At 43.6% G+C, this 17217-nt stretch overlaps 1 protein-coding gene across 1 annotated transcript in view; it reads left to right on the forward strand.

Moving 5' to 3' along the window:
* trappc9 (trafficking protein particle complex subunit 9) overlaps window positions 1-17217 on the forward strand; it is a 186566-nt gene that overhangs the window by 53412 nt on the left and 115937 nt on the right. Inside the window, 5 exon segments of the mRNA XM_046860234.1 lie at window positions 4580-4665; window positions 8482-8491; window positions 8494-8607; window positions 8742-8874; window positions 11795-11946. Coding sequence (XP_046716190.1) covers window positions 4580-4665; window positions 8482-8491; window positions 8494-8607; window positions 8742-8874; window positions 11795-11946 — 495 coding nt within the window.

The raw sequence follows: 17217 nt of genomic DNA on the forward strand, positions 1-17217 counted from the left end.
GAACCTGTTGAGATTCTCCAGCTAAGCTGCTTTTTACCACTTTGTCTGTCAGGAAGCATCATTCAGCGAGGAAAAACCAGCTCCTGAGATCTCATCATCCTGCACCGTTATGAAGAACGGCTCGTGGCTGACGTTAGCTCGCTCCAGGTCTGAATAATTAAGGAAAACCTCGAGAGGAGCGTCTGCACAAAGAACGCAGTTATTTGCACTCTGAAATGTAAAAACTGAGCGTAGCCAGGATTAGCAAAGCCCTGTGCGCATCTTTTAAATCAGATAGCGAGAAGCAGCGAAAATACCAAATGCACCAGGCACTTAAAAACCAAACCAAACCAAACTTATTAATCACACGGGTCATTTCAGACTTCCTCCCTGTGCTTCTGGTGTTTCCAGAGTTGGCTGGATGTTATTATGTTGTTATTAAAGCCTAGTGGAATGCACAGAGATTTGTGTTCATCACTTTGTATTTAATTTGGGCTGATTTTGGGTGAAGATTAAACAATTCTTCAGTGAGGATGTTGTGAATGAAGGTGTGTTATGATTTGAGGGGTTTGGGCTCAGAGTTTAGAGCTTTAGAGTTTTGGTTTGGGTGGCTGTTTTGGTGTTTAAGTGAGGATTAAAGTTTGAAGTGGTTTGTGTTTGATTCCAAGTCTATATAAGTCTAGTAACTAGTAAGTAATTTAGTGTTGTAGTAGAGTTAGGATGAAACTTTGGGTTTAAGTTATGGATTGGAGTAGCGTCTGGGTTTCCGAATGAAGTCATGTATGGGTGCGTCTGGGTTTTGCATTGGAGTCATGTATTGGTGCGTCTAGGTTTCGAATCAGAATCGTGTATGGGTGCGTTTGGGTTTCCGATTGGAGTCGCACCTGGGTTTTTGATTGGAGTTGTGTATGGGTGCGTCTGGGTTTTGCATTGGAGTCGTGTATTGGTACGTCTGGGTTTTGGATTGAGTCGTCTATTGGTGCGTCTGAGTTTTGGATTGGAGTCTGGGTTTCTGATTGGAGTCGTGTATTGGTGCGTCTATATTTTGAATTGGAGTCGTGTATGTGTGCGTCTGGGTTTTGGATTGGAGTCGTGTATGGGTGCGTCTGGATTTTGGATTGGAGTCGTGTATTGGTGCGTCTGGGTTCTGGATTGTTGGTGCGTCTGGGTTCTGGATTGTAGTTGCGTCTGGGTTTCGGATGGGAGTTGCGTCTGGGTTTCGGCTTGAGTCGCTTCTGTGTTTTCGGAATGGAGTCGTGTATGTGTGCGTCTGGGTTTCTGATTGGAGTCGTGTATGGGTGCGTCTGGGTTTTGGATTGGAGTCTGGGTTTTGGATTGGCGTCGTGTATGGGTGCGTCTGGTTTTCCGATTGGAGTCGTGTATTGGTGCGTCTGGGTTTTGGATTGGAGTCGTGTATGGGTGCGTCTGGGTTTTGGATTGGAGTCGTGTATGGGTGCGTCTGGGTTTTGGATTGGAGTCGTGTATTGTGCGTCTGGGTTCTGGATTGTAGTTGCGTCTGGGTTTCGGATGGGAGTCGCTTCTGTGTTTTGGATTGATGTTGCGTCTGGGTTTTGGCTTGGAGTCGCGTCTGGGTTTCGGCTTGGAGTCGCGTCTGGGTTTTGGATTATAGTCTTATTTGGGCTCTGGATTGGTTAATTAATTCGTTTGGATGTAATCCATCAGGTTAATTGGTAGTCTGTGTATAAATAAATATAACAGTCTTGCTGGTACTATTGATGACTGTTATAGAGACAGAGCAGTTTATACAACATTACAGAGCTAATTTAACACAGACACTCAGACTTTCTTCTCAGTTTACTTTCTTTTATATCCATTTTCTATCCATTTGTCTTTCCTTCCATCCATCCTCATAAGCAATCCAGTAAAAGCATTTTACCTTCTTTTTTTCTTCCTTTCAGTGCAAACTTCTCCTCTAACTCTCCTACACACAGCATATCTCACTACACACAGTTACCGAGTGTATAAACGCATCAGGAGAAAATGAAGATGTTACTCAGATATGAGTAATATGTTTTATGTGTGATGTGTGCAGAGAAAACTGCAGTCTCTTAGCACAATAACAAACAGCCCACTTATTGATTTTCCTCACAGCTGAAAACACGAGGTGCTGTGTCAGACCCTGTCTTAGAAAAGACTCATGTTATGTATATACACACTCATACTCTAGTGTGTCTGATACCATAATAGGTTTTTGATACTCGAGTATATCTGATATCTTAGTACTCCTCCTTAGCCTCTTTAACCCCAAGGTTTCTGAGTAAAGATGTGAAAGACTTGATGTCCCTGGTGGTGATACATTTCCATTTCCAAAGTAAAACTTGTTCTATTACAGTGAATTTTATATTCTGATGATTCGCTCTGTGTGACTCAGTGCTGACGTGTTGCAGCTGTAGCCTGAGGATTACTGTAGATACACGAGTCCTTGTGGAGATCCATTACTGTCACTCACAAAACCTCCTGACTGGCCTGCTTTTACACCTGCTGCACCGCCTCAGTTTCTCACTGCAGTCTCACACGCTCCGCTCTGCTCCGCTCGTTCTCTCTCTCTTTCTCTCACACGCTCTGCTTGTTTTCTCTCTCTCTCTTTCTCTTTCTCTCTTTTTCTCACACGATCCGCTCATCCTCTCTCTCTTTCTCTCTCACACGCTCCGCTTATTCTCTCTCTCTCTCTCTCTCACACGCTCCGCTCGTTCTCCTTCTCTCTCACAAGATCCGCTCATTCTCTCTCTCCTTCTCTCTCTCTTTCTTTCTCTCACACGCTCTGCTCTCTCGCTCTTTGTCAAATGCTCTGCTCTTTCTCTATCTCTTTCTCTCTCTCTCTTACACGCTTCACTCTTTTTTCCCTCACACGCTTTACTCTTTCTCTCTCTTTCTTTTCTCACACGCTCCACTCTTTCTCACATGCTCCGCTCTTTCTCTCTCACATGCTCCGCTTTTTACTCTCTCTCACACACGCTCCGCTCTTTCTCTCTTTCTCTCTCTTTCTCTCTCTTACACGCTCCCTTATTCTCTCTCTCTCTTCTCTCACGCGCTCTGCTCTTTCTCTCTATCTTTCTTTAATTTACACGCTCCGTTCTTTCTCTCTCTCTTTCTCTCTCACACGCTTCACTCTTTCTTTTTCTGACATGCTCCACTCTCTTTCTCTCTCATATGCTCTGCTCTTTCTCTCTTTCTTTCTTTCTCTTACATGCTCCGTTCTTTCTCTCTCTCTTCTCTCTCACACGCTCCGCTTATTCTCTCTCTCTCTCTCTCTCTCACACGCTCCGCTCGTTCTCCTTCTCTCTCACAAGATCCGCTCATTCTCTCTCTCCCTTTCTCTCTCTCTTTCTTTCTCTCACACGCTCTGCTCTCTCGCTCTTTGTCAAATGCTCTGCTCTTTCTCTATCTCTTTCTCTCTCTCTCTTACACGCTTCACTCTTTTTTCCCTCACACGCTTTACTCTTTCTCTCTCTTTCTTTTCTCACACGCTCCACTCTTTCTCACATGCTCCGCTCTTTCTCTCTCACATGCTCCGCTTTTTACTCTCTCTCACACACGCTCCGCTCTTTCTCTCTTTCTCTCTCTTTCTCTCTCTTACACGCTCCCTTATTCTCTCTCTCTCTTTCTCTCACGCGCTCTGCTCTTTCTCTCTATCTTTCTTTAATTTACACGCTCCGTTCTTTCTCTCTCTCTCTCTTTATCTCTCACACGCTTCACTCTTTCTTTTTCTGACATGCTCCACTCTCTTTCTCTCTCATATGCTCTGCTCTTTCTCTCTTTCTTTCTTTCTCTTACATGCTCCGTTCTTTCTCTCTCTCTTTCTCTCTCACACGCTTTGCTCTTTCTTTCTCTCACACGCTTCTCTCTTTCTTTCTTTGTAAATCGTGATGTTCTTATGTAGCTGTGTGTGTGTGTGTGTGTGTATAGAGAGCGAGCGTGAGAGATTCCTGTAATCCCCAAACATATTTCCCATAATGCCGAGCGTGCTGTCCATGTGTGATGATCCCCTGCAGTGCTGCTTACACACTCTTAACTGGATCTGGTCCCGTTCTGTGAATTCCCGGCTGAGATCAGAGCTTAGTGCTTCACACACGCAGACACACACACACACACACACAGACACAGACAGATAGTGGGAGGTGCACAATTCAAAAGGTAAAGACATGAAAGCAGGCTGGGCACTTGTTTAATTTGGGTCGTGTTCCAAAATACTGTTTGAATCAAGTGTCACACAAGAGTCTGTCTGTCTTTCTGTCTGTCTTTCTGTCTGTCTTTCTGTCTGTCTTTCTGTCTGTCTTTCTGTCTGTCTGTCTGTCTGTCTTTCTGTCTGTCTGTCTGTCTGTCTGTCTGTCTGTCTGTCTATCTATATATAACAAATATATATATAAACCTATTTCTATCCATATGTCGCTTTCTCTATTCATTCATCCATCCATCTATTTCTCTCTCTCTCTCTCTCTCTCTTTATATATATATATATATATATATATATATATATATATATATATATATATATATATATATAATATAACAAAGTGTGTGTGTGTATGTGTGTATATTTGTTTATTAGTATTGATTTGTATGTCTGGTTGTGTTACAGATTTCCAGTGGGTGCAGGGGGATGTGTGTGAGGTGCAGCTGATGGTCTACAACCCCATGCCCTTTGAACTACGTGTGGAGAACATGGTAATGTGGAGCATAAACACACACACACACACACACACACACACTCACACAGAAGTTACAGTTTCTGCTTATTATTATTTTTTTCCCTTTATCTTTCCTTCTTTACTGATTCCTTCATTCTATTCTTCTTTTACTTTTTTTTTAGTCATAATTTTTCCTCCCATCCCTATTCTTTTCCTTTGATCTTATTTTCTTTGTATTCTGCCCCTTCTCTTTTGCTCATTTTTACTGCTTTTGATCCTTCTTGCATTTCCTCCCTTTTTCCTGTCTGCTATTTTTTTTCTTTTCTTTCTTCTTTCACTTGTTTCCTTTTTCTTTCTCGCTTAATTTCTTGTTTCTTGTCTCCTTCTTTCCTTTCTGTCCGTCTTTCCTGTTTTTCTTTCTTTTTGTCTTTTTGCCCGTTTTTCCTTTACAGTTTTCCTTCCTTCCTTCCGTCCGTCTGTCCGTCCCTCCCTCCCTCAGTATTTTATTGTGGGTGTCCCGTCTGCTCCCTTCTCAAGTTTTGTTTGCGGTGTTTCAGTTTTGGAGAAGTTGGAATCCGTGATTAAATAGGAGGAAGGGGGAAAGATAAAGAGGAATGCTGTGTGTGTGTGTGTGTGTGTGTGTGTGTGTGTGTGTGTGTGTGTGTGTGTGTGTGTGTGTGCGTGTGTGTGTAAGAGAGAGAGAAAGTCCATGTTTGGCAGCTCATCTGAGAGATGTGAAGTCTGCACATGAGCTAATTAACCTTTCCATAGCAGGAAGTATATCAACTCCTGTTCCTCCCAGTGACGTAGATTCATCTGTGTGGAGAACACACACGTGCACACGCTCTTGTACGTGCACACACAGGCACATACATACACACACACTTGTACGCACACACACGCACACACGCACACCCAAGCACATACATGCGCACTTGTACACATGCACAAACAGGCACATACACGCGCACAGGCGCGCACACAGGCACATACACGCACACACTTGTACGAGCACACACGCACACACAGGCACATACACGCACACACGCACACACTTGTACGAGCACACACGCGCACACAGGCACATACACGCACACACTTGTACGAGCACACACAGGCGCACACACGCACACACAGGCACATACACGCACACACGCACACACTTGTACGAGCACACACGCACACACAGGCACATACACGCACGCACTTGTTCACACGCACATACACGCACACACAGGCACATAGACGCACACACAGGCACATAGACGCACACACACGCACACACTTGTACACACGCACGCACTTGTACACACGCACACACAGGCACATACATACACACACACACGCGCACACGCACACACAAGCACATACATGCGCACTTGTACACACGCACAAACAGGCACATACACGCGCGCACACAGGCACATGCACGCACGCACTTGTACACACGCACATACACGCACGCACTTGTACACGCGCACACTTGTACGAGCACACACGCGCACACAGGCAGATACAGGCACACACTTGTACGGGCACACACGCGCACACAGGCACATACACGCACACACTTGTACGAGCGCACACACAGGCACATAGACGCACGCACTTGTACACACGCACATACACGCACACACAGGCACATAGACGCACACACAGGCACATACACGCACGCACTTGTACACACGCACACACAGGCACATACACGCACGCACTTGTACACACGCACACACAGGCACATACACGCACACACTTGTACACACGCAGGCACTTGTACACACGCACACAGGCACATAGACGCACGCACTTGTACACACGCACATACACGCACACACAGGCACATAGACGCACACACAGGCACATACACGCACGCACTTGTACACACGCACACACAGGCACACACGCACACGCACACACTTGTACACACGCACACAGGCACATGCACGCACGCACTTGTACACACGCAGGCACTTGTACACGCACACACAGGCACGTACACACGCAGGCACTTGTACACACGCACACACAGGCACATACACGCACACACTTGTACACACGCACAAACAGGCACATACACCCACACACTTGTACACACGCACACACAGGCACATACACCCACACACTTGTACACACGCACACACAGGCACATACACCCACACACTTGTACACACACACAGGCACATACACCCACACACTTGTACGCACACACAGGCACATACACCCACACACTTGTACGCACACACAGGCACATAAACCCACACACTTGTACGCACACACAGGCACATACACGCACGCACTTGTACACACGCACACACAGGCACATGCACGCACGCACGCACTTGTACACACGCACACACGGGCGCACGCACGCACTTGTACACACGCACACACAGGCACATACACGCATACAGGCACGCGCTTGTACGCGCAGTGTTTTGCTCCCTGTGTGAAGTTATCAGAGGGGGAACAGAAAGTGATTTCAAATAACATTAAACCATGACAGGAAATGGTACTATCCCTCTATCTACTCTCTCTCCACCACTATCCCTCCATCCACTCTCCTCTCCTGCCATCCCTCACACCGCACTTCCTCCTTCCTCCTTTCCTTCATCCAGTCTCCCTGAATACACTACTCCTTAGTCTGCTCCTTCACCAACGTTTATCTCACTAGCCGCTCTCCCTCCATCCATTCTTCCTCAATCCTTTATCTCTTAATCTAATTTTAGTCAGTCCATGATCTCTCCATCTGCTCTTTCTCCATCCACTATTCATTCATCCAATAGCAATTATTCCACCATCTTTTCATCTTCTAGCAATCAGTCCACCATCATTTATCTATCAGTCCACCATCTCTCCATCATTATTCATTAGTTCTCCATCATTTCTCCATCAGTCCACCATCATTTATCCATCAGTCCATCTCTCCATCATTTATCTATCAGTCCACCATCTCTCCATCATTATTCATTAGTTCTCCATCATTTCTCCATCAGTCCACCATCATTTATCCATCAGTCCATCTCTCCATCATTTATCTATCAGTCCACCATCTCTCCATCATTATTCATTAGTTCTCCATCATTTCTCCATCAGTCCATCTTTCCATCATTATTCATTAGTTCACCATCATTTATCCATCAGTCCACTATTTTTCCATCAGTCCACTATCCCTCCATATTCTAGCCATCAGTCTACCATCTCTCCATCATTTATCAATCAGTCCACTATCCCTCCATATTCTAGCCATCAGTCTACCATCTCTCCATCATTTATCCATCAGTCCACTATCCCTCCATATTCTAGCCATCAGTCCACCATCTCTCCATCATTTATCAATCAGTCCACTATCCCTCCATATTCTAGCCATCAGTCCACCATATCGCCTTAAATTATTCATCAGTCCTCTGTCCCTCCATCTTTTAACCACAAGTCCCCCATGTCTTCATCATTTATCCACCAGTCCATTATCCTTCATCTTCTAGCAATTAGTACATTATCTCTCCATCATTCTGTCGTTCTCCTCAGTCCATGAATCTCAGCTCTTGATGTTCTCTTGTCGGCGAGTGCACCAGTAATTTTCTTTGAGAAATGGAGTTTGCGTGTTGGGAGTGATTTCATCTCGCACTGATCATAGAGCGGTTACTAAGATTGATTATCTGAGTAAAGAGGAAGAAGAAGGAAGATTATGAAGAGGATGTTTTTTCTCCCTCGCTTTTCTCTTCCCTTGTGTCTTTTTTATATATTTAGAATAGCGTTGTGTGTGTGTGTGTGTGTGTGTGTGTGTGTGTGTGTGTGTGTGTGTGTGTGTGTGTGTGTGTGTGTGTGTGTGTGTGTGTGTGTGTGTGTGTTTCAGGGTCTGTTGACCTCGGTGTGGATTTTGAGTCCCTGCCCGCTGCTCTGTCTCTCCCGGCAGAGTCCGGTCTCTACCCCGTCACACTGGTGGGGGTCCCTCGCACTGCCGGCACAATCACAGTTGTCGGTGAGACACACACACACACACACACACCCACACCACAGTCTGGATGACCCAACAGGAGCACTGTGTGGAGCTGAACTCGAAATTCTAACTTCGGTGGTTGTGTGTGGGTGTTTGTGTGTGTGTGTGTTGTACAGGTTACCACACGTCAGTCTTTGGTGTGAGCAGTGACTGTGTGTTGGACAGTCTGGTTAGTGTGAAGTCCAGCGGATGTGTGGTGGAGGTGGTGCCGTCTCTGCCCCGCCTCCAACTCACCACCTCACTACCACGGTATGTCTCTTCTCTTTTTTTGTAGTCTTAACTCCTCTACTCCTGTCTCACCTTGTTCTTGTCTAAGCTTCTCTACTCCTGTCTCACCTTGTTCTTGTCTCAGCTTCTCTACTCCTGTCTCACCTTGTTCTTGTCTCAGCTTCTCTACTCCTGTCTCACCTTGTTCTTGTCTCAGCTCCTCTACTCCTGTCTCACCTTGTTCTTGTCTCAGCTTCTACTCCTGTCTCACCTTGTTCTTGTCTCAGCTCCTCTACTCCTGTCTCAGCTACTCTACTCCTGTCTCACCTGGTTCTTCTCTCAACTACTCTACTCCTGTCTCACCTTGTTCTTGTCTCAGCTCCTCTACTCCTGTCTCAGCTACTCTACTCCTGTCTCACCTTGTTCTTGTCTCAGCTCCTCTACTCCTGTCTCACCTGGTTTTTGTCTCAGCTCCTCTACTCCTGTCTCACCTGGTTCTTGTCTCAGCTCTTCTACTCCTGTCTCACCTTGTTCTTGTCTCAGCTTCTCTACTCCTGTCTCACCTTGTTCTTGTCTCAGCTTCTACTCCTGTCTCACCTTGTTCTTGTCTCAGCTCCTCTACTCCTGTCTCACCTTGTTCTTGTCATCAGTCTACCATCTCTCCATCATTTATCCATCAGTCCACTATCCTCCATATTCTAGCCATCAGTCCACCATCTCTCCATCATTTATCAATCAGTCCACTATCCCTCCATATTCTAGCCATCAGTCCACCATATCGCCTTAAATTATTCATCAGTCCTCTGTCCCTCCATCTTTTAACCACAAGTCCCCCATGTCTTCATCATTTATCCACCAGTCCATTATCCCTTCATCTTCTAGCAATTAGTACATTATCTCTCCATCATTCTGTCGTTCTCCTCAGTCCATGAATCTCAGCTCTTGATGTTCTCTTGTCGGCGAGTGCACCAGTAATTTTCTTTGAGAAATGGAGTTTGCGTGTTGGGAGTGATTTCATCTCGCACTGATCATAGAGCGGTTACTAAGATTGATTATCTGAGTAAAGAGGAAGAAGAAGGAAGATTATGAAGAGGATGTTTTTTCTCCCTCGCTTTTCTCTTCCCCTTGTGTCTTTTTTTATATATTTAGAATAGCGTTGTGTTGTGTGTGTGTGTGTGTGTGTGTGTGTGTGTGTGTGTGTGTGTGTGTGTGTGTGTGTGTGTGTGTGTGTGTGTGTGTGTGTGTGTGTGTGTGTGTTTCAGGGTCTGTTGACCTCCGTGTGGATTTTGAGTCCCTGCCCGCTGCTCTGTCTCTCCCGGCAGAGTCCGGTCTCTACCCGTCACACTGGTGGGGTCCCTCGCACTGCCGGCACAATCACAGTTGTCGGTGAGACACACACACACACACACCACAGTCTGGATGACCCAACAGGAGCACTGTGTGGAGCTGAACTCGAAATTCTAACTTCGGTGGTTGTGTGTGGGTGTTGTGTGTGTGTGTGTTGTACAGGTTACCACACGTCAGTCTTTGGTGTGAGCAGTGACTGTGTGTTGGACAGTCTGGTTAGTGTGAAGTCCAGCGGATGTGTGGTGGAGGTGGTGCCGTCTCTGCCCGCCTCCAACTCACCACCTCACTACCACGGTATGTCTCTTCTTTTTGTAGTCTTAACTCCTCTACTCCTGTCTCACCTTGTTCTTGTCTCAGCTTCTCTACTCCTGTCTCACCTTGTTCTTGTCTCAGCTTCTACTCCTGTCTCACCTTGTTCTTGTCTCAGCTTCTCTACTCCTGTCTCACCTTGTTCTTGTCTCAGCTCCTCTACTCCTGTCTCACCTTGTTCTTGTCTCAGCTTCTCTACTCCTGTCTCACCTTGTTCTTGTCTCAGCTCCTCTACTCTTGTCTCAGCTCCTCTACCCCTGTCTCACCTGGTTCTTCTCTCAACTACTCTACTCCTGTCTCACCTTGTTCTTGTCTCAGCTCCTCTACTCCTGTCTCAGCTACTCTACTCCTGTCTCACCTTGTTCTTGTCTCAGCTCCTCTACTCCTGTCTCACCTGGTTTTTGTCTCAGCTCCTCTACTCCTGTCTCACCTGGTTCTTGTCTCAGCTCTACTCCTGTCTCACCTTGTTCTTGTCTCAGCTTCTCTACTCCTGTCTCACCTTGTTCTTGTCTCAGCTTCTCTACTCCTGTCTCACCTTGTTCTTGTCTCAGCTCCTACTCCTGTCTCACCTTGTTCTTGTCTCAGCTTCTCTACTCCTGTCTCACCTTGTTCTTGTCTCAGCTCCTCTACTCTTGTCTCAGCTCCTCTACCCCTGTCTCACCTGGTTCTTCTCTCAACTACTCTACTCCTGTCTCACCTTGTTCTTGTCTCAGCTCCTCTACTCCTGTCTCAGCTACTCTACTCCTGTCTCACCTTGTTCTTGTCTCAGCTCCTCTACTCCTGTCTTACCTGGTTTTTGTCTCAGCTCCTCTCCTCCTGTCTCACCTGGTTCTTGTCTCAGCTCTTCTACTCCTGTCTCACCTTGTTCTTGTCTCATCTGACTTTGAGCTTCTGCACGTTCTCCTTAACGCAGGCATCCTGTGTTCTGGTTGGCCGTGGCGATGTTGGGGGCGGGGCCTGACGTCCGTCACTCAATACAAAGTCATTTCAAAGACCTGTTTAATCTAAATATTAATATTAGATTAGAATAATATTAATATCATTAATTCTTTATTAACTCCTCACGCCTGACTAAAAGAGACATCAGAGAGTGTCTGAGGACAGAGGTGTGTGTGAAGATGGTGGAATCTCTCTCTCTCTCTCTCTCTCTCTCTCTCTCTCTCTTTTTCTGTGTATATTTTGTTAAGTTTTTTTCTTTTAAATTTTATTTGCACGTTTTAAATCTGAGGTTAATCCTGACACTCTTGTGTGTGTGTGTGTGTGTGTGTGTGTGTGTGTGTGTGTGTGTGTGTGTGTGTGTGTACAGGTCTGCTCGTGTAGGTGCTGAGGATCTGTCCAGCAGCGTGTCTCTACAGCTGTTTAATGGAGAAACTCAGAAGCTCATGGTCACACTGGAGAACATCGGCTCTGAGAGTTTAAACACACTGGATCTGTCCTCTAGGACACTCACTACTAAAGGTATACACACACACACACACACACACACACACACACACACACGTCAGTCCTCCTGTACCTGTGAATGTGCATTGTAATCAAAAACCGAATGTCTTTGTTTATTAAAGATGGTACAGCCTGGGATCTCACTCCAATTACACACACACACACACACACACACACACACACACACACACACACACACACACACACACACACAAACATGCACCTTGGTCTTTCAAGTTGCCTTGGAAACCAGACTAAGTAGAACTGGGGTGACTGAGTGCTTTGACTGGGGTCACTACTCTGCCTTTCTGTGTGTGTGTGTGTGTGTGTGTGTGTGTCTGTGTGTGTGTGTGTGTGTGTGTGTGCTTTGATCTGAGGATCGGCAGCTGGCCCATACCTGTTAGACTTGTTAATGAGTTGATCTTCTACTAATAAATGACAGCCTGCAGAGTGTGGAGACGGAGACAGTGTCTTTAGAATTTGTGTTTTATATTTTTATTTAGGAAAGAAATATTGAGCACCGACCCGGAATAATGACGTCGTTAGTAGCATGACGGAAGACGTCAAATGTCAGATTCGTTTTTTAATTTATTGATTTATTTTCAATTATAAACAGCTTGCTGTGCCTGTCTATGTAACACCGTAACCATGGCAACATGTGACAAAATGAAGCTGGGGTACTTGGGTGACTCCGTGTTCTCAGTCCTGGTGTGGTGATATGTAACATGGCAAAGTAAAGTAGCAGGTGTAGTAACCGTTTTAGTGTTAAAATGTTGTTAAAATGTAGCCCATCCAATCAGATTTGAAGCATATTAAAATTGATTAGGAAATAAAGTATAATCTTTAGTAATGTACATTATTTACGTAAAAGTAAAACACTGTAAATCAACATAATGTTGAATAATCTAGAGAAATAATGTAAAGTTATGGAAAGTAACGTTGATTACTGTAAATACATGTAAAATAGGTAACAAGGTAACGGGTATTTTACTTTACATCACTATTTTATGGCAGTGTAAAATTACGTACTGTAATGTAAAGTAGCAGGTGTTTGACTTCACATTGTTACTTTACATATTTCAACATAATGTAAGGTATGTAATGTAAAGTTACGTAGTGTAAAGTACAGTAATGGAAGAGGAAGTAACAGTTTAAAGTTGTGTTAAGTCACAAAGGGTAAAGTAACAGGATACAAATAATGAAATGTGTAGTTACACAACCTAGAATTCCTGTAATGTGAAGTTACAGAGAGTAAAATAATGTAAAGTTACACAGTGCATAGTAATGAGAGGTGATTTTACACAGTGTAAAGTAATGGAATGTGAATTAACAATGAAAACTTTTTGTAATGTAAAGTAACACTGTAATGCAATGAAAGGTGAAGTAATATAATGTAAGATTCCTGTTATTATAATGTTATATACTGTAAAGAAATGTTAATTAAAATAGCATACTGTTGTGTAATGTAAAGTTAGTTACATACTGTAAAGTAACACAAAGTAATGTGAAGTTACATAGTGTAAAGTAATTTAAATTGAACTGACAACATTAAGCATTGTACAGTAATGTACTAAAATTCAGCACAAAATTATAGCCAAGTAACAATGTTAAGTAACCGAATGTAAATTTACTGTGATGCAAGTTATTTACTGTAAAATATAGTGACACAATTGTAACACAGTGTCATGTAAAATTACATACTGTGCAGTAAATGTGATAGTTACATAATGTATAATCATGTAGATTAACATTACATACTATAAATTGCGGAAATGTATAATAACACTAAAGTAAAAAGTAACAATGGCAAGCGTGGTTAGTAAAGTTACATGTTGTAAAGTAACGCATAGCAACATACTGGACTGTAAAGTAAAGTGAGGTTAAACAGTGTAAATCAGCGCAAAGTTAAATAATATTAAGTAACAGATAGTAAATGAACATAGCATTCCATACTGTAAAGAACTGTCTAGGGTAAACATCTAGCTAACATTGTTATTGCATTTTGCTAATGCTACTAGACAAAAAGTAATTTACTAAAAACAATTTAAAAAATTTATTTTCTTGAGTTCTTTTTATTTTTCCATCTTACCATGTGTCCAGAAAGTTTTCAGATTTTAGATTGTTTACACTTTAGCTAGTTAGCTAGTTTTGATCATTAGTATTCTGTTAGCTAGTTATAGCTGTATTGGACACTTCAGTGGTGTTTAAATAAATAAAAGTCGTTGGATTAGAAACTGCATGAGAAACTACTGGGAACTGTGTATTCTGTTAAGTATATACACACACACACACACACACACACACACACACACACACACACACACACACACACACACACACAAAGTGGAGTTGCTCTATAAATGTCATGTCGCATTTTTCCCTCGACCTGTTGGCACTGTTAATGAAAAAGAAACAGCGAGATGGAGGGAAAAATATCTCTGAGTCTTGTTCTTTTCACATGGGAAAATGTCAAAACACACACACACACACACACACACACACACACACACACACACACTGTTATATATATATATATATATATATACACATACACACACTGATCTCACCTGTACTGTTACAACTAACACTTGTGCTGTCTTTCATTCTACAATTCTATCTATCTATCTGTCTGTCTGTCTGTCTGTCTGTCTGTCTGTCTGTCTGTCTGTCTGTCTGTCTGTCTGTCTGTCTGTCTGTCTGTCTGTCTCTATCTCTCTCTCTCTCTCTCGTTACCTTTCTGTTTCTCTTCTCTATCGTAATGCCTTCAATCTTTCTGTATATCTGTTGATCCATTTATTTCTCATTCAGTCTTTAATTTATCTGTCCATCTCATAATCTGTCTCTCAACCTTCTATTTCTCTCTTTCTGTTTGTCCATGCCTGTCTGTCTCTCATTCTTTTATTCAGCCTTCTATTAATGTTTTTGTCTGTCTCTCTTTTATTTCTGTCTATCTAATTGTATCTATGTTCCTTTTTATCTTCTCATCTGTTGTGTCTCTCGATTTCTTCATCCATCCATCTATGATCTCTGTCTGTCTACTGGTCTATCAGTCCTAAACATTTCACCTGTCTGTCTACACACACACACACACACACACACACACACACACACACACACACACAGAGATCAGAGTGGTGTGTTTTGATGCTATTCCCTGTAGGTGTGTTGGTGTAGCGTTAGCGTGAGGACGTTCCTGTCGCGTGTCCGTGGTCGTCTCATCTCCTCTTGTCTCATCCATGGGGAGATGATCAGTGATCAGTGACCAGTGCAGTGCTGCTCTTACTGTTCCTGCACCACTCACACACACACTCACTCTCTCTCTCTCTCTCTCTCTCTCTCTCTCTCTCTCTCTCTCTCTCTCCCTCACTCGGGTCTCCACGCTCTGCTGCATTCTCAGCAGGAACTGTTTCGTTCATCTGGAATGCTGTAAAATGCTATGAGTTATAAGTAACAGTTCTCACACACACACACACACACACACACACACACACACACACACACACACACACACACACACACACACAAAATCCCATTAGGGGTTTATTTTCTGTAGAAGCTGAAAACAGCTGGACGTTGTAGGTGTGTGTGCTCTCTTCACAGTGCTGAACAGAATATTCACTATACTGATGACTGACTGTCTTTATGCCTAAACTTTCCTGTCTGACTGACTGTATGTCTAAGCTCCCCTGTCCATCTGTCTGTCTGTCTGACTGACTGACTGTCTCCCCAAGCCCTTTTGTCCCTCCGTCTGACTGACTGTATGTCTAAGCTCCCCTGTCCATCTGACTGTCTGTCTGACTGACTGACTGTCTGCCCAAGCCCCTTTGTCCCTCTGTCTGTCTGTCTCTCTGCATTTCCTGCTCTGACCCATGTTACTGAGAGACTGTAACGTCACATCTAAGCGTTGTTTGTTTGCTAATCTTCCAGTCTTTATCTTTATCATCGTAGTGAAGTGTTGTGCAGCTTGATACGTTTCTCCACCATCCAGTCGTGTCCCACACTCTACATCACGACTCGGTCTTTTAATAAAACACTACCACTGTGATGCAGAGGAACGTCACGTCTCTCTCTCTCTCTCTCTCTCTCTCTCTCTCTCTCTCTCTCTCTCTCTCTCTCTGTGTGAATCAGTTTATTTCTGTTTGCTTTGGTTTGCTGAATCGCAGTCAGATTGTTTTTGTCACAACTCTGTGTGATCTGACTATATATACAGCTTCTCTTCTTTTTTTTTTTGTCTCCTCTCTTCTCTTTTATGTAATATTCTAATATAATATTCTGTATGATTTTCTTTTGTACAGTGGTTCTGTTCCTCCACGTTCTCACTAGTCGTGAAAGACGGAGTCATGATACTTCACATGCAGGAACTCAACCACACTCTGATTAATCTGAATACAAACTTGCACTGATGAAATCGATTTGATGGTATTTATCAAAGAGGTTTACTGGTAAACTAGGAAATGTGGGAGGGGCTAAAATAAGCAAGGACCATCGATTTGTTAAACAGTCCCACAGATTAATTCTGGCTGCAGCTCATGTTCCTGAGTGTGTGTGTGTGTGTGTTCGTTTAGTTGTTGGAGTTAACTCCTGGTGCTGTATTTCATTCTGTTTCTCATTTGGATCGTTTTCTTCTAATGTTATGTGCTTCTTCTACTCTCTATTTGCTGTTATAATAAACTCTACTCTTCTGGGGAAAAGATTCACTAGATTTAGTGGAGATTCCTTCATCCACAAGGGTGAGAAGGTGAGGAGGCCTGAGGTGCAGCCAGTGTTCACATTCATCCCAATAGGTTTGGAGCTCTATAGCAGGAGATCTTCCACCCACCTCTAACTCATGTTAAGGAGATCTTCATGGAGCTGGCTTCAGGGGAATTTTCATGGTTTGGGTCTCCTAGTTCAATCAAATAAACATTTTCATTCTACAGTATCCAAAGACTGTTTTGGTAACAGTGTGAGGAGGAACCAAATATGGTAGGAAAGCACTGAATGGTCTAATGCCAAGATATCCAAGATAACTTTTGATCCATTATGATCCACCAGACCTATCCTGTTTGTTGATACCTTGAATAAAGAAGACTACAGCAAGGGGCATTATGTTGAGCACTAACCTTTGGCCATATAATGTAAAGCATCAGTTATCAGTGTAGGCACCAGAAGCAAAGACTTGATGTTTTAGTGTTCTATGTTTCAGGGGAACCCTCAGATCATCCAGATATCTAGAAGGTTGTTAGATTTCCCGTTTTTAGTGCACTGGTTTGCAGGAGCAGGAAATGGCAGAGTGAAGATTTTATG

This window comes from Silurus meridionalis, chromosome 10, assembly GCF_014805685.1.
Source record: "Silurus meridionalis isolate SWU-2019-XX chromosome 10, ASM1480568v1, whole genome shotgun sequence".
Lineage (NCBI taxonomy): Eukaryota > Metazoa > Chordata > Actinopteri > Siluriformes > Siluridae > Silurus > Silurus meridionalis.